At 41.9% G+C, this 24,210-nt stretch overlaps 3 protein-coding genes and 1 non-coding gene across 5 annotated transcripts; all 4 read right to left on the bottom strand.

The window, feature by feature from the left end:
• Positions 1 to 226: 226 nt before the first annotated feature.
• On the bottom strand, positions 227 to 4,340 carry ptges3b (prostaglandin E synthase 3b (cytosolic)). Its single transcript, XM_068332218.1, has 8 exons — positions 4,193 to 4,340; positions 2,870 to 2,983; positions 2,661 to 2,730; positions 2,441 to 2,539; positions 2,203 to 2,292; positions 1,415 to 1,471; positions 1,293 to 1,320; positions 227 to 1,206 (listed from the first exon to the last, which is right to left on the bottom strand). Coding segments are annotated over exons 1-8 (480 nt in total). The 5' UTR covers positions 4,195 to 4,340; the 3' UTR covers positions 227 to 1,186.
• Positions 4,341 to 7,336: 2,996 nt separating this feature from the next.
• naca (nascent polypeptide associated complex subunit alpha) lies at positions 7,337 to 16,809 on the bottom strand. 2 transcript variants are annotated; one of them, XM_068327235.1, is made up of 8 exons: positions 16,750 to 16,809; positions 15,859 to 15,930; positions 8,646 to 8,731; positions 8,286 to 8,363; positions 8,045 to 8,191; positions 7,788 to 7,916; positions 7,586 to 7,708; positions 7,337 to 7,455 (listed from the first exon to the last, which is right to left on the bottom strand). In XM_068327235.1, the coding sequence occupies exons 2-8, from the start codon at positions 15,923 to 15,925 to the stop codon at positions 7,441 to 7,443; spliced, it is 645 nt and encodes a 214-aa protein (XP_068183336.1). In that variant the 5' UTR covers positions 15,926 to 15,930; positions 16,750 to 16,809; the 3' UTR covers positions 7,337 to 7,440. The 2 variants fall into 2 exon arrangements, with proteins under 2 accessions (XP_068183336.1, XP_068183327.1); XM_068327226.1 differs by lacking the exons at positions 15,859 to 15,930; positions 16,750 to 16,809 and adding an exon at positions 9,117 to 11,720.
• LOC137591097 (small nucleolar RNA SNORD59) lies at positions 8,493 to 8,567 on the bottom strand. Its single transcript, XR_011034595.1, has one exon. It is a non-coding gene; the product is annotated as a small nucleolar RNA SNORD59 (small nucleolar RNA).
• A 598-nt stretch (positions 16,810 to 17,407) lies between the features above and the next one.
• Positions 17,408 to 21,326, bottom strand: prim1 (DNA primase subunit 1). The gene is made up of 13 exons (XM_068339777.1): positions 21,190 to 21,326; positions 20,961 to 21,118; positions 20,771 to 20,877; positions 20,583 to 20,656; positions 20,341 to 20,477; positions 20,097 to 20,155; positions 19,895 to 20,004; positions 19,694 to 19,785; positions 19,312 to 19,444; positions 19,156 to 19,225; positions 18,960 to 19,072; positions 18,192 to 18,290; positions 17,408 to 18,097 (listed from the first exon to the last, which is right to left on the bottom strand). Exons 1-13 carry the CDS (start codon positions 21,296 to 21,298, stop codon positions 18,078 to 18,080), a joined length of 1,281 nt encoding a protein of 426 aa, XP_068195878.1. The 5' UTR covers positions 21,299 to 21,326; the 3' UTR covers positions 17,408 to 18,077.
• Positions 21,327 to 24,210: the final 2,884 nt, after the last annotated feature.

Genomic DNA, 24,210 nt, shown 5'->3' with positions numbered 1-24,210 from the left:
TGTTGGGAGTTAATCTATAAAAATCCTCACACGATCCAGTGTAGTGAGAAAAAACAACTTCAAAACTGAGCTCGTTTCACAAACCGCAACACACCTCAATCCAGCCCAACTTGCTCCACAACTTTTTATACCGTGCATTCAACCAAAAATGTCTGCATTAAAGCGACAAGTTGGAATGAATAACTGAACCCAAATCTGATCTGAAGAAATGGAAAAGGCATTTAAACTGATTCTTGAAGAGTTTATTAGAAAGATGTAGACAATAAAAGAATTTCAACATTATGTCCCCCCGGTACATTTTATTGACAGTGCAAATATAATTTGGTCATTACTTATCACCTCGCCTTCCGACACACCCTCATGAAAAAGGGAGGATCATTCTAGATGAATAAACAATAAAAAATAAAAAAAAACCTGGAGGATCGCAACAAACAAAACAAAGCTGGATGCCTCTATTAGCTGCAAAACGTTGTACCTTGCTCCTGCGTTCTAACACAAGTGTTCATGAGTGGTGCATCCTGGGGGGGAGAACAGTTACTAGACCATGTAAGAATCCAAATCAGGTGAAGACTGGGAAGATGCAAATAGTTCGGAAATGGTTTCAGAATATTCCAATTTTACAGACACTGACTATGAAGGGAAACGTTGGAAGGTTAAGCCACGGAAACTAAGATCGGCCTCCTGGATTTCTAATTCACAACACATGGAAGGCATGAAAAGGAACCCAGGCTGAAACTCAAGAAATTCCTCTTCTAGTGTTTTCTGCACTTGTTGAAATTAACTACACTGATCGACTAACTTAAACCACAGCGTTGGGAACGGGTGGGCCTAACCATCATAAACCACAGCCAATTAAAAAAACAAAACATATTGCTCAGTTGAGTACAACTAGACGGCTTTTCCCAAAATAATGTGTGCTTACTTGAAGTATTTAACAGTAAAACAAGATACCAAAGAGGTGCAGTACAGCAAATGGAAGTGGAGATAGCTGGTCTGTACAATACCATGCACATCAACCTCGAGTGGATAGATCAAGACCGTGAAGAGTTTGGAGCGGAGGCGATGGATTTAAATATGGCTACTGACTCATGTTACAGTTGTCACTGCCTTTGATTTCAAGATATAAATGTGTTTTAATTCCTCTTTCCCCAAAGCTGTTCCATTTTCTTCCCAGAGTCTTACAGTCTTATTCCACATCTTCCAATTCTGAAAGTGGGAAAGAAACAATGTTAAACCTGACATTACAACAAAATGACTTTAAAAGTAGTAATTAAAAGTACGTAATTACTTACTTTCGTCATCGCTATCTGCAGACTCATCCTAAAAAGAAAAGAAACATGTTAGATGACAGACGCTGGTCAAAATCTGTTTAAAAATCAGGTCCTATTTAAAAAATAGAAGAAAAACTCCTTACATCTTCTGCACCATCTTGATTAGATAAGTCATCATCATCTCCCATGTCGGGCATCATCTGTAATATTAAATCAGAACCACCTTATTTACATTTCTTACATCATTAAACAAATGACTGAAATCCAAAAAGTTTTCAAATGGTGGAAACTTTTGGAATTCATCAATGGTGAGTTTGCAAACAGCTGTTTATGACAACGTGACACAGAATCAGTAAATTACAGAAGAACAAAAAAGTAGGTTACATTAATTTTCAATTTGTAAAGTGTAATTTTCATGGAGCATTTTTTGTCGAGCAAAGGAGCTTGTAGGGAGACAACAATCACATTTTATCTTCCAGTATGGCTCACTATACCTTTACCACCTCATTTACCATTAAAGTACCAGTTCAACACTTTTTTTTATATACAGAATGAATGATATGTCACAGGTTAATGAGTTACACCAACCCGTCTTCATGATGAAATTACACCAGGTCAAAATGAGTTGCACAACAAATCAAAACTACAGCTGCCTAATTCCATGGCATTAACAAGCTCACACACATCTTTAATAAGATAAATGTCTGTGATTCACATCTCATCAACCATCACATTAAAGACAGACATGTCCCATCGCGACAGCGTATCCATTTTCTGATAATTTAAAAAATAAATGTATAATTCTTTTAATCTAAACTAGTAGCCAAATGCAGTGTGGAATATTTTTCAACTGAATCCATTTATGGCTTGACCGATGGTGTGAAAATAATCCTGAGGGACTTAAACAACACAAATCACACGTAACACTCACATCTGAAAATTGATCAAAGTTGCCTGTCTCGTCGTCTGAGTCATCTTCCCAGTTTTTCCAGTTGTTGAAGTCGACCCCAAGCCAGTTTGGCTATGAAATACAAAATCCATGCCATTAAATTATAAGATATTTTAACATGTTGCATCAACTAACTGTACTGTAATTCAACCAATAGTGTTTAACATGCATATACTGTTAGAGTTAGTATTTAAATGACTGCTTCTTGGTGCTGACTTACCTTAGCCTTGTCTTTTGTTAGCCTTGGCCATGCCTTCCCTGGCTGTGCTTTTCGTAAACTGCACAAGATCGAACGATCTGTACGTTTATGTGAGGAATCCTGCATCAAGGTGTAAATACAAAGAAAAGCGTGGTGAATGACAGTCCAATCTGCAATGCTGACTAAATGTTATAAAGTACATTTAAGTGAAGCAATAATTCAGACGTAAAATATAACTTACATTTTCATCAATGGCTTCAAAAAGTTCTAATTCATTCGCATATTTGACATTGTCGGTTGCTCGAACACAACTGAGGAAAGAGAGAAATGTAAACTCAGAAATTATTAGAATAAAGCCTGTGAAAGATGACAGCAAAAGAAGCAAGATTATTCAAGAGAATAACAAATAAATGGTAAATTCAACTTGATGTTATTACTAAGAACACATACCTGAAACCACACTTTGTTTTATCCAAACGGACTTCGACGTCTTTGCTGTCTGCTACAAAGAACTCTATACAGACAACGTCCCTCTTGTCGTACCACTTGGTAGGTGCTGGAAGCCTGTGAAGAAACCGGACTTTAACTGATATCATCGGTTAAAAGTTTCAGAAAACAAGTTCAGTGCTCTGCTCTAGTTGAACATTCCCATTTCAAGCGCTTCAAGACACTTGTGACCTCCAAAAGCTGCTTTAAACACAGGATCAGCATGAAAAAAAAAAAACTCAAACATGCTTTCCTGTTTGTTTTTTGGCTCCCATAGAAAGAATAAAACATGGAACAGGTGACAGGTGCTGGTGTGTGTCTTCAGACACAACAGCCTGTCATGTAGGTATCAGATGGCCACACAGCATCCAGTTACCCTGAGCCTCTGCGTCGAGCTTTGAAAGTGAAATAAGGTGTAAAACTAATGTGAACATCTCAGAGGGGATTACTTTCGGTTTCACTTCAGGCTATACAATAAACGTTATTGATTTTATTAACCTTGTAACTGAGCTGAATATTAATCGATCATCTTCATTGATTAATATTCCATTATCTTATAATAAGTGACGCTCCAGTGAACCCGTGCGGCCTCAATGGAAGCCAGAACACACCGTAACTTCTAATACTAACATTATGGAGATGTTAGAACCTTTTTTTGTTATATAATTTTAAAACAAAACAATATTTGTACTGTTTCATCGTCCACCTGCTTTGCACTCATTCCACTACGAGAGCTACTAGCAAAACGATGTTTAAAAAATAAAATAAAGATCGCCTTACTAAAATTGCGCCGCATGAAAGTTATCGATAAAATACAAATCTTTAGACGTTTCAAATTTGGACATGAGGTTACAAACCCCAAAATAAGGCTGTTTTTACCCTCGGATGTGTCGTGTGGCGTCAACAACAGCGGGACGTTGACTTCACCTCATCGACCCAGTCATTCAATGAAGGCTAAGCTAGCATGCTAACAGCGCTGACATTAGCCGCTGCGTTTTTTTTCCAGCCATGCGGCGACCCGGAGCCCTTCCAGGGGATAAAAAGGTCGTGTTTTCAGCTAATGCTGTGGATATATCTCTTTTACAGTAGCAGCCATTATATAATGTATAATTTAGTCTGAATTCTGAGCACCTAGCAGGAAACCGTTAGCTTAGCGCTAGAAGACACAAGGCCAACCTCCCGCCTTTGAAAAACCATGTTGTCACGCGGCAACATTAGCTTGCTAAACATGTTTTCGTGGATGTTCCTCCCCCCGCTGCGACCACAGAATCCCGTTACTCCACTTACATGTCTGCGTGGTGTTGGCTTCTTTACCGACGGGGAACAGTCTGGTGGAAAGTAACGGAATTCCTGCAACACAAAAAAAAAGAAGGAACGCGGCTCACAAACAACCTGTGCGAACGCCTGGAGCCTGAGGTTGTAGCGCGAGCGCGTCCTCGAGTTTGTGCGTACCGCCGTACGGGAATCGCGACTCAGACGCAGTTGGAACGTGACGTCACCAAGACGCTTCTAGAGCTTTCAGTGTCGGTTGGCGGCGCCATGGCGATGCTCAAAGCGCTTTGAACTAAGTAACGTACTCTATAAGGTGACTCCAGAGCACACGATCCATCCAATAGTAATGGTGAAAGTGAATAGTAATAAGTAGTAGTGATAATTAATAACTAAATAGTGTCAGTGTTTATAAGTTTATTGCTTGTATTTAATGAACTGATTAAAAGATTAAAATATTTTATAATAATTCCATATGAAGGACAATCATTCTAGAAAATCTAAACCAATATTGCAGAAATTTAGGATGTACTAAAAGTTAACACCATAGCATGAAAAAAACGTGATTTATAAAAATATAATTTAATTAATGTGATTAAAAATTGTTTTCCTTTTTTTGTGTGTGTGCGTGATGTGGTGATGTTCTGCTCAACGAAGAAGGTTTTCAAAGGAAAATCTACCAAAAAAGTTATAAAAGATAAATCAAAACTCAACATTGATTTAACTTTCTTAATTTCCCTTAGGGGATCAAATTAGTATATAACATTTAAAAAAAAAAAACTTATCTTCATCAAACTCTTGAATGATGTCACTTCCTGTTAGTGGTGCCATTTATAGGAAGTGTACTGAATTGTGGTATAAAATTACATAAGTGTGATGGGGTGGAACACGAAATTGATGGACACTGGTAAATTATATTTCAACCAAAAATAGGTAATTTAAATACAATTAACACATTTATTATTAAGGGAAAGTATTTCTATCTACAAAAATGATAGAGAAGTACAGAGAAGGCCAGAGGGAGCTGCATTGTGTTTTTGTAGATCTAGAGAAAGCTGATGACAGGGTGCCCAGAGAGGAACTGTGGTATTGTATGAGGAAGTCTGGAGTGGCAGAGAAGTATGTTAGAGCGGTGCAGGACATGTATGAGGACTGTAAGACAGTGGTGAGGTGTGTGTAGGTGTGACAGAGGAGTTCAAGGTGGAGGTGGGACTGCATCAGGGATCAGCTCTGAGCCCCTTCTTGTTGCTATGGTGATGGACAGGCTGACAGACCAGGTTAGACAGGAATCTCCATGGACTATGATGTTTGCAGATGACATTGTGATCTGCGGTGAGAGCAGGGAACAGGTGGAGGAGAAGCTAGAGAGGTGGAGGTTTGTCCTGGAAAGGCGAGGAATGAAGGTTAGCCGCAGTAAGACAGAGTACATGTGTGTGAATGAGAGGGACCCAAGTGGAAGAGTGAGGTTACAGGGAGAAGAGATCAAGAAGGTGGAGGATTTGAAGTACTTGGGGTCGACAGTCCAGAGCAATGGAGAGTGTGGAAAAGAGGTGAAGAAGCGTGTCCAGGCAGGATGGAACGGGTGGAGGAAAGTGTCAGGTGTGATGTGTGATAGAAGAGTATCAGCTAAAATGAAAGGAAAGGTGTACAAAACTGTGGTGAGACCAGCGATGTTGTTTGGTCTAGAGACAGTGTCACTGAGGAAAAGACAGGAGACAGAGCTGGAGGTAGCAGAGATGAAGATGCTGAGGTTCTCTCTGGGAGTGACCAGGATGGATAGGATCAGGAATGAGTACATCAGAGGGACAGCACATGTTAGAGGTTCTGGAGATAAAGTCAGAGAGGCCAGACTGAGATGGTTTGGACATGTCCAGAGGAGAGATAGTGAATATATTGGTAGAAGGATGCTGAGTTTTGAACTGCCAGGCAGGAGACCTAGAGGAAGACCAAAGAGGAGGTTTATGGATGTAATGAGGGAAGACATGAAGATAGTTGGTGTGAGTGAAGAGGATTCAAAGGACAGGGCTAGATGGAGGAAATTGATTCGCTGTGGCGACCCCTGAAGGGAAAAGCCGAAAGGAAAAGAAGATTTCTATCTACAAAAACAATAAATGTGAAATTCACTGTTTTACATCACATGAAGGACAAATGCTCAGACATGAGAATTATTGTAGTTGAACAAAAAGTTAAAAATATGCAATTTGTGTATTTATTTACTTGTATTTTACATCCTGCTAACAAGTGAACTTCAGTGGTTTCAGATACTGAAAATATCAGTTTTATATCAGTCTCCCATTCCTTTTTAAATGTTGGGTACCAAACCTAACCCTTTTCATTGCATGACTCAGCTACAGTGCTTTAAATGAAAGCAAAATTTGGCTGCCTAATTCTCCTGTTAACCAGTATCCTGTCATTTTTACATTTACATGGTTATTCTGTAGACGTTCAGTGACATCATACCAGTTTATACAGCCAGTGACAGTCATACTTCAGTTTTCCCAGCATCAATATCCTTACTGTCATCAACAGTTAACCCTTTACAACACTGACATTTTTTTGTAGTGCTGAAAAATCACATCACTTCAGGATGTAAGCAAGAAGTCTGATCAAAAGTCAAAATGATCAGTTTTCTACGCTGGTGATATGGAAAGGGAGGACCGAAAGATGGAGGTCATTGGTTGTCAATCAAATTGCATTACAGGGAGATTTACCTATTTTAGGACCAAGACAGACAATATCCATGACCTTGCTGAATATATTTTGTAAGTTTTCTAACCCATTGACTCAGCATTTAAGTACAATACAAAAAGTGGTCTAATATTTAAGAATCTACCCTTCAGAAGACTCAGCTAAAAATTACAGTATGTGTTCATTCACCCGGAAGCATAGTTAACTTTAATCCAACCATTCTGACATTACCTTTTGTGCAACTCATCTCAGAGAGAAGAGTTGTACGTTCTAGTACACAAGTAATCAGTGTCCTTATTCAAATTTTAGATGCATTTGATTTGTATTATATCCCACGGATCTTTACACATTTCAGGGTTGTTTCAGTCCCTCACTGAAAAAAACAAAACAAAACAAACCCTGCTCCAACCCCCACCATGTCAAGGTTAATTCTTGTGCAAAAAATTAATAAAATAAATGCAAAACACATGAACGTTTAATTTATCAAGCCACAATTTTATTTCCATCTCGGGTATAAATCGTATAAACGAGCTTAAATCAGCAACTCATCTCAGCCCTGCGGTGTCAGGGTCCCACCATTACATCGTCAACTCCTGCAAAGTGGAAAACAGAAAAAAAATAGTTCATTATACTGCTGATCACCAAGGAATTCTTTATGCAGTATCATCCACACACACCAGGGTGAAAAAGTTTAAATAATTAAAAACCAATGAAGAATCTTACCATGATAGCGTTGACAATGTCGTTGTTGTTGTTTTTCAGGGCGCGTACCGCCTTCGCCCGCGACACGTTGGCTTGTGACATGACGAGTTCAATGTCCTTGACCTCAACCCCCGTCTCATCAACCTGTCACAATTTGGGAATCGTGTCATGTTTACACGACAGTATCAATAAAAAGTGATGTGTCCGTATCAAAACCGCTTACCTCCTCTTCTTCGCTCTCCTCCTGTACTGTTGGCGTCTGTGTGTTTTCCTGGATGTTTGATACAGCTTCACCCTGGACCTTGAACTTCTCTGCGGCCGCCAGCTGGGCTTGCTGGGAAAGATCTTCGATCTGGACAGCAGAGAGGGTAAAACGGGAATGAAAGCATTGTCAATACCTAGCATTCATTTTTCAATCAGGTATTTCCTGTTTAATAAAAAGGCTTATCAGATTTCCTCGTACGACTGACGGACACACACCTTAGCCTCCCCGAAGACGATGTATGTGTCTGAGGCGGGGCTCTTGTACACATCTGGTTTGGTGATGACGAACAAGATGTTTTTGGACTTCCGAATTGTGACTCTAGTGACCCCTGTGACCTGTCTTAGACCAAGCTTCGACATGGCCTGTAAGAAATATTCATTTTAAACCTGGTCAATTTTCACCATTACAAAACAAGCAAAAGTGCCGGTTCGATTGATTGCACATGTAAGGTATTACCTTTCGTGCCTTCTTTTCACTACGGCTCTGTTTTGCTTTGCTGACAGGTTCTTCATCTATTTCTGCAGCTGCTGCGAGCTGTAAGAGATTGAAAGTAAACAGACAGAAAATTAATCCACATTTTATCTCTGCTTGTAAATGTGTGCAGTGGAATAAGAACAGCTTCCGTATGAAGTGATACAACATTTATATGCTAATCTTCAACACTCTTCTCAGGACAGAAAGGGTGGCTTCAGTAGACTCAGAAGAACGAAAGTCACTGTGTTCAATCATCATAAAAGAGTGTTGGACGAACAATATTTTCCATGTTAAATGTGCTTCTGCACAGTTAGTTACAAGTGAGCAACGCCGAACACTCACCTGAGCTTGCTGTGTGTGTATCTGTGCAGAAACCTGTTCCTCCAGTTCAGGGACGGAGTCATCGCTCTCCGACTCTGTACCGGATCCTACAAAAATGAGACGGTCACAAGTTTTACTTATCTGCAAGTTTTATGCGATAATCTTCTGCTTCAACTCTGAGGAAGGGAAACATTCAAGTTAACAGTAATTCAAAATATAAAATGTTTCAGGGGACTACACCAACCTTAAATTTACCAGACTGACTAAATTAAAAACAATTATATATGTACGGCACAAACAGAACTGCACAAAGTGGCTGAAATTATGCAACAACAGAACTAACTGGAACGTCCACCGCATCCATTACGTAGCATGATGATAAAGTTTAAATAATGTATTTCACAACCTTGGTTTCTCGAAGAATTTGCGCCGTTTCCAGAAAACAGTGACAGTTGGAAAAATTACAACTGAAAAGGAGAAAGAATGAAATACCCTTGTCGTTCTTCATCACAGGCTCCACTTTGGCAGGGGTTTTAGAAGGTGTGGGGGCAGATTTGGGAGCTGAGACATTCTCAGAAGGACTCGAACCGATTAGCTCAACCTCAGGTTTGACGGGGGCAGGTTTCGCGACTGCCTCAGCAAATGTGAGTTTACGGGGAGCAGTGTCAGGAACTGCTGGCTCGACTGGAGCAACTTTGAAAGGAGCAGATGAAGACTCAGCTGTTGGTTTAGCAACCTCAGCCGGTGCCATCTTGACCTCAACAGGGGCAGATTTAGCTTCAGCAACTGCTTTAGAGGCCTGAACAGGAACTTCTTTGGTCTCAGGAACAGGCTTAGGGGCCTGGACAGGAGCCTGCTTGGCCTCAACAGGCGGCTTGGGGGCCTGCTTGGCCTCAACAGGCGGCTTGGGGGCCTGCTTGGCCTCAACAGGCGGCTTGGGGGCCTGCTTGGCCTCAACAGGCGGCTTGGGGGCCTGCTTGGCCTCAACAGGCGGCTTGGGGGCCTGCTTGGCCTCAACAGGCGGCTTGGGGGCCTGCTTGGCCTCAACAGGCGGCTTGGGGGCCTGCTTGGCCTCAACAGGCGGCTTGGGGGCCTGCTTGGCCTCAACAGGCAGCTTGGGGGCCTGCTTGGCCTCAACAGGCAGCTTGGGGGCCTGCTTGGCCTCAACAGGCGGCTTGGGGGCCTGCTTGGCCTCAACAGCCGGCTTGGGGGCCTGCTTGGCCTCAACAGCCGGCTTGGGGGCCTGCTTGGCCTCAACAGCCGGCTTGGGGGCCTGCTTGGCCTCAACAGCCGGCTTGGGGGCCTGCTTGGCCTCAACAGCCGGCTTGGGGGCCTGCTTGGCCTCAACAGCCGGCTTGGGGGCCTGCTTGGCCTCAACAGCCGGCTTGGCCTCAACAGCCGGCTTGGGGGCCAGCTTGGCCTCAACAGCCGGCTTGGGGGCCTGCTTGGCCTCAACAGCCGGCTTGGGGGCCTGCTTGGCCTCAACAGCCGGCTTGGGGGCCTGCTTGGCCTCAACAGCCGGCTTGGGGGCCAGCTTGGCCTCAACAGCCGGCTTGGGGGCCAGCTTGGCCTCAACAGCCGGCTTGGGGGCCTGCTTGGCCTCAACAGCCGGCTTGGGGGCCTGCTTGGCCTCAACAGCCGGCTTAGGGGCCTGCTTGGCCTCAACAGCAGGCTTAGGGGCCTGCTTGGCCTCAACAGCCGGCTTAGGGGCCTGTTTGGCCTCAACAACTGCCTTAGGTGCCTGAACAGGAGCCTGCTTGGTTTCTGCAGCTGGTTTAGGGGTCTCCACAGGAGTCTGTTTGGCCTTAACAGCTGGCTTAGGGGCCTGTTTGGCCTCAACAGTTGGCTTAGGGGCCTGAGCAGGAGTGTGCTTGGCCTCAGCAGCAGTTTTAGGGGACTGGACGGGAGTCTGCTTGGCCTCAGCAGCGGGTTTAGGGGCCTGGACGGGAGTGTGCTTGGCCTCGACAACTGGCATAGAAACCTTCACAGGGATCTCTTTGGCTTCAGTTACAGGTTTAGGGGCCTCTGCAGATGGTTTTGGGGCCACAACAGGCTGCTTGGCCACAGCAGTTGGCTTAAGTGTATCTGTAACCGGCTTAGTGGCCTCAACAGCAGACAACTTGGCTTGAGCAACTGGCTTAGTGGCCTGAACAGGAATGGACTGAGGCTCAGAAGCTGGTTTGGCAGCCTCAACAGGAGGTTTGGCCACTACAGCTAGCTTCTGGGCTTCGACAGGAGCTGGTTTAGAAGCTTGAACAACGGCTGAGGACGATTCTACTTTGATTGCTGCTCGAGCAGGAACAGACTTGGGCTCAGTTTCATTCTTGGGTTTTGGTGCTACCTTAATAATCTCAGGAGGTGCAATATGACAACTCTGAAGACTTGGCTCAAATGCAGGTTTACGAGGAGATGTACCAAGTTTTCCACCCTCTTTCTCAACAGGGGGTAATACAGGTACTTTAATTGGCTTCTCTGGAGCGATAAGTGGAGGGAGGTCATCATCATCAGTGTGAGGAACAGCTTTTGCTGATGTCTTAAATTGAAACGATCTGGGGGGGCTAGAGGCAATAGTACCTGAAAAGGAGACCGGAGCGGCCACAGCTGGTTTGGGGCTAACTTTAAAAGCAGCTGGGGGTGCGACAGGCTTTGGAGTAGCCAGGGTGGGTAAGTTTGCCTCAACTGGGGCAGGTTTAGTTTCAACTCGAGTTGGCTCCGGGTTAGTCTCCACTGTTTTTTCACTTGTTACTTTGACCTTGCCCTCCACAGGGGTGGGGGCAGGCACAAATGCCTCAGTTTTTTTGGTTTTCCCTTGCTTGCCAGCCTTGACAATTTTGGGTGCAACACGGTTTGCTTGGTTAGAAGAAGAGCTGCCAGGTGTGGAAGCTAAAGGAGACGGTACAGGTGACAGGGGGGTAGAGGAAGTAGATTTTGGTGAGGTAGGGGAGGATGAGGAGGCAGACATGGAGGATCGTTTTCTTCTGCCGGGGACAGCCTTGGGGGCTGAGGGACCCTGTGCAATCTTGGGATCTTTGCCTTTGGGCTTTGGAGGGCCAGAACCTTCCTGATGTTGCTGAGAGGAAGCTGGGGCAGGAGGTGCAGCTGAATAGAAAAAGTGTCTTTCAATTTTTGGATGGGAGAGGGGTAGACTTGCGCATGCATGTTAAACGAACGAAAACCAAAACGCAAACTTCTTGCTTTGGGTTAGGAAAAGGACACGCAATCACCCAAACTGAGTTGATGCAAACTGCCACTCATCTACACAACACGCAGCTACTACACTACTTCCACACCAAAAAATGCATTCTGTGTTTTGTGAAGATACACTTAACAAAACAATGTTTTCAATGCTGCACTCTAATAAGGCAAATGAACATTTCTGCTAGTCAACTACTTATGGTGGTGCTTTGTGATGGAGCTGTCTGCTACCTGGCTAAACCTGTTAGCTTAGTAGTCACCGATATTGAAGTAAAAATAAATATTACAGAAGTACAAACTCAAACTAAAAAAAAAAGATAAAAAGATGGCACAAGAACTCACAGAATAAGGTTTGTTGCGTTGAATTTGTGTGTAAATGTATAAGAACAATATCAATCGTATTGAAAGTAACGAAGGACAAAGTGGGGAGCACCTTTTCAGAGGATGAACCAACCTGCCAAGGGGCGCGTCGAAATAGTTCTGGCTTCGTGTTTACAGGCCCCGTGTGACTGAACCGCCTTTGAGCGAGACACGAATGGTTTGTCCTTGTCATGGTTTCCATTCTCAATAAATGCGTCAACATCAGACACTACATCTTGAGATGCATACAGGCTCCTCTCTCCTGAGTCTTCTTGTGTGGTCTCTGAGGAATCACGCATCTTCTCATCTTCCCTTCTCATCACAGACCTTTCTGAAGCAGGTGGATTTGCATCACTTGGGCATTCCATTGCAGTTTTTGGGGAACTGGATGTTTTCTCATTACCGTTGACACCAATGTCTAGAGAAGCAGATGGTTTTGGATCAACAAGCAACACTTCATCTTCTGCCGCGTCCAGGCTCCCCTCTCCTGGGTCTTCTTGTGTGGTCTCTGAGGAATCAAGCATCTTTTCATCTTCACTGCTGACAGAGATGGTCGGAGCAGATGAATCAGCATCACTTGGGCCTTCCATTGCAGTTTTTGAGGAATCAGATGTTTTATCATCTTTACCTCTGAAACACATGTCTGTGGAAGCAGGTGGTTTTGGATCAGCAGACACTTTATCTTGAGCTGCATTCTGGGTCACTTCCCTCAGGTCTTCCACTGCAGGTTTTGGAGAATCATCTGTTTTTGTATCTTCACTCTTTACGTCAATGTCAACAGACGCTTGTGGTTTTGGATCACCAAGCAACACTTTGTCTTCTGCTGCTTCGAGGCTCATTTCTCCTGGGTCTTCTTGTGTAGTTTCTGAGGAATCAAGCATCTTCTCATCTTTACTGCTGACAGAGATTTTGGGAGCAGGTGCATCAGCATCACTTAAGCCTTCCACTGTAGTTTCTGAGGAATCAGATGTTTTGTCATCTTTAGCATTGACACAAATGTTTAAAGAAGCAGGTGGTTTTGGATCACCAGACACTTCATCTTCTGCTGCGTCCAGGCTCCCCTCTCCTGGGTCTTCTTGTGTGGTCTCTGAGGAATCAAGCATGTTTTCATCTTCACTGCTGACAGAGATGGTCGGAGCAGATGAATCAGCATCACTTGGGCCTTCCATTGCAGTTTTTGAGGAATCAGATGTTTTCTTATCTTCACCCTTGACAAACATTTCTACAGAAGCTTGTGGTTCTGGATAACCAGACACTTCATCTTGAGCTGCATTCAGGGTCACTTTCCTCAGGTCTTCCACTGCAGGTTTTAGAGAATCATCTGTTTTTGTATCTTCACTCTTTACGACCATGTCTACAGAAGCTTGTGGTTTTGGATCACCAACCGACACTTCATCTTGAGCTGCATCCAGATTAGTATCTTTTGGGTCTTCTAGTGTGGTCTCTGGAGAATCAAGAGTCATCTCATTTTCACTGCTGATACAGATTTCGGGAGCAGGTGGTTCTGCATCACTCGCCAGTACTTTGTCTTCTTGGGCTCTCAAGGTCACATGCCCTAGATCTTCCACTGCAATTTTTGGGTAATCGGATGTCTTCACATCTTCACTATTGACAAAGATGTCTTTGTAAGGAGGTGGTTGTGGATCTCCAAGAATGTTTTCAGCAACCGCTCCAGGTTTATATTCAGAGGATATTGCTTCAGCCAAAGCCTTTTCAACCTCCTTGCTGTCCAATTCTTCAGTGGCACCAGCTGACTCCTGACTTTGGACATCTTTATTTGGCATGTCATCTGCTGGAGGCTCTTCTGCTGATGCAACCACAGTCACGGCACTGGGTGTAGACTCTTCAGGAACTGGCATATCAGTTGATTCACCTGTTGGGTCAGACACTGCTTCTTGTTGACACACAGGTGTGGACTCTAACCCAGTATTTTCAGAATGCTTCGTCCTTTCTTGAGGCACAGCAACATCTTTTGGTTCCTCACTTTTAGCTTGAAGAATACCCACTTCTTGAGAACCTCTACCCTCAACAGGAACAGGAGTATCTGGAGGATTCTCTAGAGGAATTTCCTTGCTCACTGCTGGCTCCAGGGTCCCGGGAGGAGCAGTGGCATTCAATACTTCTGCAGCTGATGAGGGAAAGCACCAGGAGTGCAGAGGGAGGGGCAATTGCAATTTGAAGAGCATATCGAATATACATTCAAGTGAAAATTGTGCTCCACACCAGAATATAAGCGATGACTTGGTGAAACGTTTAGTGATGCCCATGGGCCAAATACACAATGAACCAAAAGTCAAGACCCCAGTGACCCAAACTCCATGCAGTGGATACGTGTTAGGAAATGAAGGACTTCATCTAAAGAACTTTTTAAAACAGCCAATAAACTTCATAACAAAACCAGAATTGATTCAACTGTGCAATATTTTACTTTGTTGAGTCAGTGTCTGTGAGGATTAAACTTCCAAATTGTCAAGTGAGAAAATAAGTTTAGAATTAGTGCCCACAACTTTCACAAAAAGTGTAATTTTTTTAGCATCCTCCACGGCTACATAATGTGGACTATGTTATGAGCTGCCGGCGAAGCATTCTCCCATGTGCAATTAACTTCCAGACAGACTGTACATAAACCACATTTAAACGTCACAGCTCAACATTTAATCTGCAGATCTTTTTTAAAGTCATTCCAGTTTGCAAACACACTGACCGTTTTTCCAGCAGATAAAGAACGTGAACTCACCAATGCAATCAAAATGGATTAATAATAATTATACATGAAATCTTCTACTATAAACTGCCCTATTCAGTCAAAACAAATGACCACATTTACAGGATACATTTTGAAGAGGAGAAATATATTAAATTAAATGAGCACAAGTTTAGCATAAAAATCCTTGCCTCATCCCTAAACATGCAGATCAAACCATTTTAAGATTTCTCGTAGAAAACACAGAGGTGCTAAGAAGATCCTCAAAACTGGGTAAAAAAATGAAGGAGCAATACACAAACTCTACTGTGAGTACACTAATGGAAACACAATCGACATTGGACACATAAAAAATATCTTCCTTTACCACTTAAACTTTTTGGTCAAAAGCACCATGAATATTATGCCAGCTTGCTTCCATAAGTTGTCAGCTTATAATATTGAGGAAAGTCTAATATTGAAACCACTAAACAGAGTTTACGGGTATCAAATACATACATGTTGCGTTTAGGTGAAAGGGTACTCATAACATAGAGCTGTACTGAGGTCTGATAATGTTTATGAGCAGGTCAACTATCTGGCCTTTCAAACCCTTTTCAGTGCTCGGGGGAAAACGTCACACTCATGCATTGTGCTCTGAATCCAGTTATCACCACACACCCCTGTGAGTCTGTGTAAGTACAAAGAGGGGTCCTGGATCTCCTATCAAGCCAAAACCTAACGGAGTAAACTCAGTGAAACTTTCCCGACACATGGCTAGCAGAAGTCAAATGAATAACACCTGTTATGTCAATCCAGCGCTCAGCCAGCTGACAAAATACTCAGCCAAATGACCACCTAGTCATGTGTAGTTTTACGTCTTTCCCATTTTTCACCGTCCTTCCATAACCCTTTGTTTAGTGCTTCCAAAACTGAGTTCCAGGACCCCGTCGTCTAATCTGCAGTGGTGCATGCAGAGTTCTCATGAATACGAACCAGTCTCCACTTGTGGCTGCTGCATCTCCTCGGTGACTGGGACAGTTTCTGTGGCTTCACCAGGCATGTTTGCTAAAACAGAAACATGACAGCAAGAAAGTTCATTAGTACAAATCCATTATAACATCTAAAACCTGATGTGTCACGCTTTTAAAAACCAGTTAACTTGTGGAGAACCGAATGAACGGAACAGGTGACGACGCCCGTACAACAAGTTAAGTTTTCTCTATTAGCATTGACAAAGGTCAACTCTTGAGGTCAGTTTTAACAACATGACCACATAGTTGTCATACAAACACTGGTGGTACAACTGCTACGTTAGCATGGAGAGTTTATTACCTCCAATTACACTTACTTATAAGTTAACACAGCGTAATAACCATTGTAACAAGTTGTAAGTAGTAAATCCAGTTTAATAATTCAGTAGACAAGTGATCCGTGCGGTCCACAGCTAGTTAACACTAGAGTAAGCAGTGGTAAAGGGCTAAACAGGTGACCGGACCCCCATGCTGTAACTTGTGGGAAACGACATGCTAACATTAGCTTCTACAAGTTCGTTCCTTCAGCCTCAACTAGAGGAATCTGACGATAAAAAGTTAAACTCAGCAGTCAAATCTCCTCAAGTTGAGAGACATTTTTATAGTCTGGTCAGTCGTCACCCGTCACGCAGCTCCCTGCGGCCCTGACGGGCTGCTAATGGTTCATGTTCGCCCATTTTGCGCCGGTAACCGGTGGTGGAACCGGACATTTATCACGAATCACAAGCCGGAAAGAAGCGTAATAGCGACACAAGTGTGGTGAACGGTGTTAAATTAAAAATATGAAACCACTGCTACGAACCACCGTACCTGAAAACAGATGGATGATATTAGATTATGATGAGACACCTACCTATTCTGGACGCTATATCCAAGATGGCTGTAAGAGAGACTTTCTCGCTCCTGTTTTGACGTAATATCCTGTTTAGAAGAGGGACGTAACTTCCGGGTTATTTAAAGACACAGTGCGTCATTTTACAAACGAGAGGCCATAGTCGTGTATTTCTTCATGCTGTATAACAACATTTTACTCTGACTCTTGACTACAAATTTAATATCATTACTAAATTTTTTGGTCCTTTATTGACATTTTATATTTGACGATGTTAAAACGTGACATCTAGACGAATTGATTCAGATTGTGATTGATTCAGCCATCCAGCATGGTTAGTTAAAACTGAACTACCACAATGAGGTACTATACAGCAATGTTGTGTATATTGATGTTTTATATATTATTTCACATTATTTTAATTGTTTACCTGATTTTATTTCCATTTTTAACTTATTTTATTAGATTTTTATTTGATATTTAATTTATTTGCATTATGTTGTGTTTTTTTATTTATTGACTGTGCAACACTTTTGAAACATTGTTTACCTAAATTGCGCTATAGAACAAAGATTGAATATATGTAATGAGAGTCTCAGTATTACACAAGTTTTTTGTAAAAGTATGTCATTTACTTTTGATACATCTTTGTCATACATAACATTTTGGATGTAGGACTTATATTCATATTAAAATCTTATAGCTACTTTTCCTTGCAGTTCTGGATCAGTCAGTATATCCACAACTGTATTAACTTTACATTTCCTCTCAAATTGACATAAATGACAAATGTAAACAAAGATTTAGAACCATGACAAATTATTAATAACTTCTAAATCAATATTTGGTATGCAAAAGAAGCAGTGCTTCTACTCTGAACATCTATTGCATGACCTTTTCAACAATTTAACGGAAATAAATGTCATGGGTGTTATGCTGTGTAAAGATTAAATAAAAATGAAGTAATCAAAAGACACATTAAACTACTTCTGCCAAAGTAGAAACAGCAATAAAGCAAACAAAAATAAATGCTTGTAAAAAAGCATAAAAAAATTTTGAAAAACATTTTCAAAGACCTGAAATACAAAAAAATTATTTTCACATGGCTGTACAAAAAATACATAGAAAAAAAAGACAAGAAGACATTGCAGTGGCAAAATTCTACAAAACATATTTAGACTTTTTTGTGAGAATGCATGACCTTGTTAATTCTCATGAGGATATAAAGATACAGATTTATGGGAATTTAGCAGAATAATTTCCAGTATTCCATCAGAACACATGCATATTAACAATAGGGATCTATTATCTGTGCATCTTCTGTATCACTTTCAATTTGTTGATCCACGTCAGAAATCTTTCTGAAGATCTGAAAAGAAATGGAATAAAAGAAAATTGATATTATAAAAAAAGATATTTATTTATTTATCCAACAATTTCACAAAATAGAAAATGGAGCTTACCACTCTTTCTGAGAAGATCTCCTTTCCATGAGCGAGACATGTGATCCAGAAATTGGTCAAAGAATTTCACATACTTGGCCAGGCTTGTTCTCTTGTAATCTGTAAATAAAATGTTTCAATGGGCTGAACAAATGTAGAATAAAACACTGGTCCTCGTTGAGGGCTTAATATCTCATTATGTCAACACAAATCATTCTGTTACCAATTATGATTAGAAAAATGCATGTAAGACTTCAGTGAAACCCAACAAATCTGATCCATACCTGACATAGGCTTAAACCCATTTTCACAAGGATAATTATGAAATACAGAATTCCCCAATAAAGGTGCACTTTGTTAAAGGGAGACAGTTAGAAAGACATTATTTACTTTTTTCTTAAGTGCTATTCTTATTAATTGCATACCAGAGAAGATCAATATTGAAATGAAAAATGAAATGCTTCTTTCCCAAAATAACAAAAATGTCCATTAAATGTACACATTAAATTGTCCTGGTCCTGTACTGCATTGTGAAACAATACCGAGTAGTTTTTTTTTAGTTATGCTCTGGAAACCTTCAGCTGAGACAACTCACAATAACAGAATGAGCAGAAATCACTGAAAACATGAAAAGGAAGGCTCTAGCTTCGGGTAGTAACAGATTCAGCACGGCACTTTAAACTAGGACAGACACATCCTTACTCCTTGTGTTGTGTTGACCTACTTAGACCTGTCAGATGAAACAAGGTCGTGTTTGTGATGCATTCAGCTTGGAATTCTGAATCTCACCTCTGATCTTCCGTCTTTCTGCTGCATCCTTCTCATTTTCCTTTTCCTTGATGTCGTCTGACTTCCCTCCCTCTTCACCTTTCCTTGGTCGATCCAGTTCTTCACAGACGAGACTGAGAACAAGGATTCATAGTATCAGCTCTGAAGCGTCACATCCGACACACAGCAGAGAATCACACAATCAAAAATCACTTACCTGATTGTGGGCACAGCAAACGGATCAAACTGTTCTAATTCTTCCAGGTCAATGGGGACAGAAATGCGCCCTGGCCAGAGGAAAACAAAGATGTGTGGCAGTGAGACTCCATCAGCGGTGCCACTGATGTGTGACTGTGACTCAGTCTGTTCTCACCTGTTTTGGGATGGACACTGAAGGGGCTCTTTAGCAAGTGGTTCACTCCTTTGCTGACGTTCACGTCGAGCCGAGGGTAACAATACTGCAGCATTATTTCTTTCTCAAAGTGTTGTCCCTTTTTGGCAGTAATCTGGAAAAACACAAGTTGGATCGCTTCTTTTTATTGTTGTGACTTTTACCTATTAACCCTCAGAAAAGATACAACCAATGTTAACGCTTTGGCAGGCCGATTAAGAGTCTGGATATTCAAAAATCACCGGTCTAAAGATGTTTATTGGGTCTAAAACTTTAGAACTTGATCTGAATTCTTTTGCTGTAGCGTCTGATATCAATAAAAGGTTTAACAATATTAATTTATAATGCTACTAGACTTACGTACTTGTTTCCTAGCGGCGTGGTCCTGGATCAATTTCCAGCGGTTTTCAGGTTTCCTCTCATTCTGGAAGTCCTGCAACAACTCCTTCTTTACATGTAAGCTTTGATTTAAGGTCAATTATTCTCGTTATATCCCATTTGGTTTCCTCATGGAACACATTTTTTATACAACTTGAAAATAACCTACATATTGTGAAAAGGATATCTTCCGGCACGAGTGACAGCACTTTTTCCACTGATTCCTTGCAGCCGAGGATGTCCTGGTCCTGTACTGCATACCGAGGAAAGTACTGCTCCACCACTGTTAAAGACTCTCTGTTGAGAAAATAGATTTGGATCCTTCATCGGCTGTGGAAAGAACAAAATGACTCAAACTAAACCATCTAGAGAATCAAACTGACCCTCACCTGATAAAAGGATGGATTGGATCGGTCAGCATCACTTTCTTAATCGTCTCCTCGCCTCCCTGTGAAATGGAAGCGAACATCTTACTGATTTACACACTGCAGCTCCAACTAAGGGAACACTTCATATTACTTTTAGAGCTCTTCTATCACATTTGAGATAGAACTATCAACTTGTTTGTAAGGGGTCAGAATTTCATGCCACTCAATGTCCTCAATCATCTACCAAATGCTAAAATGCCATTACCTTAATCAGGCTGAGATATTCTGCGACTGCAGAGCGTGCTGCTACAGACAGCTTCCTGGCAGATTCATCACACACCCAGCAATGCACACCTCTTCTGCCTGAGTACACCCACAGCAGGTGCTGGAAACCAAAGTCCTCTGGAATGTCAGACACATAAAAAAAAAAAAAAGTGTTTTATGCCTCGTATGTCAGCAATGTAGTCTATCACGAGTGGATGTCTGAATGAAAATCAAAGATTAAACCTCGAAGGGCTCGATCCAGGATGCGAATGGCGATGGTCATCAGGGTCCAGCACTTGGGGCAAATGTCTGCAGCGCTGAAAACAGTTTGATGCAATCATAGCAGGCTTTTAAGGGTCATCTGTACATGCTGGATTACTTTATCTTGCAGAGTAAGGAGGCAGTCGGTATGAGCCATGCAACCAAATTACCTGCAACAGCTTCTGACGTCATCATAATCCGTCATATCAATATCAAACACCAGCTCCTTCTCCAGGGCCTGGAAGCTTCCTGACTTCACGGTGTTGTGCTGGCTGGGCTGTGGGTGACAGGCAGAGATCGATCATCCTCATGTTCGGCGGTGATCGCGGGAAAATACAGCCGAGCGTAAGCGCGTCTCACCCGGTGGCTGTACACCGCTCCTACGTCGATCTTGTAGGGGTTCATCTTCTGCATTTCCTTCTCCAGTTCGTTCTGTGTGCTGAACGACTGGTAGCGGACGTAGATGTCATCTTTGAGCGTGAAGGAGAATTCCCGATACTGGAAGTAGTTCTTCTGGACTGGAGAACATAACATGAAAACATGAAGACCGGAACTAGCATCGCTGCTAACATGTCCAGTCAGGACTCACCTCCACCGTAGCTCAGCCAGCGGTAATACTGGGAGAACGGGAACAGCCGCCGGTAGTACAGCGGCAATAAGTCCGGCAAACAGGCCGAGTCATAATCGGAAGATGGCATGACTTTATAGAGCAGCAGCAGGTCCTGATCGATCTTCAGTTATCACCAATACAGCTCCGCTGGGAGCTGACGGCTCTCTTGTTTCGCTCCAGCAGTCGCGCGGGAAAACTTAAGAAAAAGCGAACCAATCAGAAGCGGTTTAGACTGTTACGTCACTTCAATCCGGAAATATGCTCGTTTTTAGCTTTTAACTTCTCTGTCAGCTCAGCCAGCAATTTATAAATAAGTCATATGAGAAGTATTTAGATTAATGTTGCAACAAACGTCAGTGACTTTCTTCAAAGCTTCACTAAGCCTGATAATAGCTAGGTGACGCAAAAGGCGGTACGACTAACGCGGCGGAAGTGTCGCCAGGAGAAGAGAGGATCATGGGACTTGTAGTCGAGAGACTTGACTAGTACATTTCAATACTGAACATTAGATTTGTGTTGTAAATGCTCAGATCATATTTACTCTAAATTTAAGTTTGAACATCAATAGTGGAAAGGATTTGAGCGTTAACATTTTTAAGTTAAAATGTGTCAGGATGGCCGAGCGGTCCACGGCGCTGCGGTCAGGTCGCCGTCTCCCCTGGAGGCGTGGGTTCGAATCCCTCTTGTGACAATAACCTTTTTGTGAACTTTGCCGTTTGGGATCATTCATTCATTTATTTTCTACCGCATCATCCGCCGTAGCGGGTCAATAAAGTACTATTCCCATTGACTGCAATTTCCTCGCCATACCTGTAGAGGGCACTACAGTTTAACTGAAATATCGAGGAGGTTGTCCTACTGGCCCTTTCACCTGGAGAGAGATGGTGATGTTCACCTTTGTAACAGTGTGAAACTGAAATCCTTGAGCCTGAAGTGAAACAGTGAGTACAGGTCGTTGGTGTAATAATGATATTAAAAACAAAAGCCAAGCTCACCATAGACTACTGGTGGACTGAGCTACACAGTTCAGATGTACTTACCTTATTACCTGGTTTTAGTTGATTTGCTTTATGTAAATTTGTGTATTTCATACCATTCCCTCTTCAGTCAGACTCATTTTATAAATGTTGCTCATGCAGTGTCAGGACATCTGCATTTTAAACAGCTCTGTTTGCTTTCAGAACTGAACAGCACACCAGTGTGGAAATGTTTTGCCCTTTGTTCACTCAGTCTAGAGGCAACAATGGCTGCTAAATAATGATCATGAGGCTTCACTGCTGTATTCCAGCCAGCTTCAGCCTCTTTCAGCCTAACAGGAGCTGTCGCTGAAAGGTTGAGAGCTTCAGAGCAGTGAGAGTGCTTCTCATTCATGGTGTTTCTGAAATGAATTATCCATCACTGTTTGCACTACGGCAGCAGCCTATGTTTAATAGAAATACATTACAACTGCAGTTTTTTAAAATAATTTCATTCTACATCTTTGTCACTGTGCCTTCATTTCACACGAAATGTAAATTTCACTGTGGCTGTCAAAAGATTTTGTACACAGACATTCTAAATATATTGCTGCAGCTAAAATGTATTAAACCATAACTTCCCTGTTTAACAAGCATTATGTTAAATGGTGGTATAGTGCATTCAAAAATAGAAGACATTATTTTTAGCATAAAATATATATGCACAAATAACTAAGACCTCAATATTTATGCATTCCATTTAGTCCATTTATATTTGATTGTTCTTGTCAAAATGTTAAATTGCCCTCTACTATTGGTCGTATAAGACGCTGCAATATGATGAATACCTTTGCACTCGATTAGGGTTAATTAACTAGTTTCTCTCCTTCACAGCATCACTGAACTGGCCTATATTCAAATGCAATTAATAGACAAGCGCTGCCAGAACATCCGCGCTTCATGATTGCGCTTGTGCTTATGATAATAATTGCAGTGATCTTCTGATTTACATAATGCAACAGCTCCAAACCACTTCAAAAACTCCTTGAATTATGTAAAGCATTTTGCTGCGAGCCATAGACGCCGTTGATGGAGTGTTGTCACGGGTGTTGTCTAAGAAATGGTTTGAAGTAGACTTGTAATGAACACCCTGCCTTTCTCTGCTGCTTAAATCCACATACATTTTTCCTACTTTATTCCTTCTATATTATGAAGTATTAATGCTCATCTCTAAACTGTTGTATGTGAGCTTCTCTGTGGATGAACATACATGTACAGATGAACATGCTGCAGACTTCATACATCTGTGAAGCAGGTTAGAGGTCGCAAACATGTAAGAAATACACCCAATGCCAGCTGTCAGTGGACAGGTTGGACGTGTACCTGTGATAAATCCAGTCCAGACTGCCGTCAGGTGAACCTGGCTCTGGATTTAAATTATGGCTACCAGAATGACCTAACTCACTCATTAGCATGAATCTCATTTGCTTAAGTGCGTTAGGTTTTAAGGCTAGCATTGATGCGAGCATAAATTGCAATAAAATTTGCAATTGCAATCCATTATAGTTGTTAAGATTATTTCTATCATCCATAAAACCCAACTAAAGATGACAGTTTTGTTTTTTCTAATGCATAGATATATAATGAGAAGGGGATATCAGAATAAAATCAGTGATGCATTGACATGGAATTAAAACTGTCTTTCCCGATAACCTAATTATTCATAACTAAAAACCCGAAGGGGATTTTTGTTTCTCCAAAACACGTAACATTGAAATTCCCCCTTGTCATAGAGTCTGCGTAAATAATGGTTAATTTTTAAAAGGGATGATTGAAAGAAGAGACGAAGAAATGTTTTCCTCTATGGACTGTGTCCATCGCAGATAATTTAATGTCATTTCAGACAACAAATGCTGGTTCTTGCATCGGAGGCAGCCCTTATACTCCACATCGTCACGCTCCACCTCCACTCTAAAGCGCTAAAACTCCCTGTTATATTTCAGATTGATGAAGCCATCTGTCATCTGTGCCAAGTCCTCTAAGC

This window comes from Antennarius striatus, chromosome 2, assembly GCF_040054535.1.
Source record: "Antennarius striatus isolate MH-2024 chromosome 2, ASM4005453v1, whole genome shotgun sequence".
Classification (NCBI taxonomy): domain Eukaryota; kingdom Metazoa; phylum Chordata; class Actinopteri; order Lophiiformes; family Antennariidae; genus Antennarius; species Antennarius striatus.
This window is presented reverse-complemented; position numbering and strand designations above follow the sequence as displayed.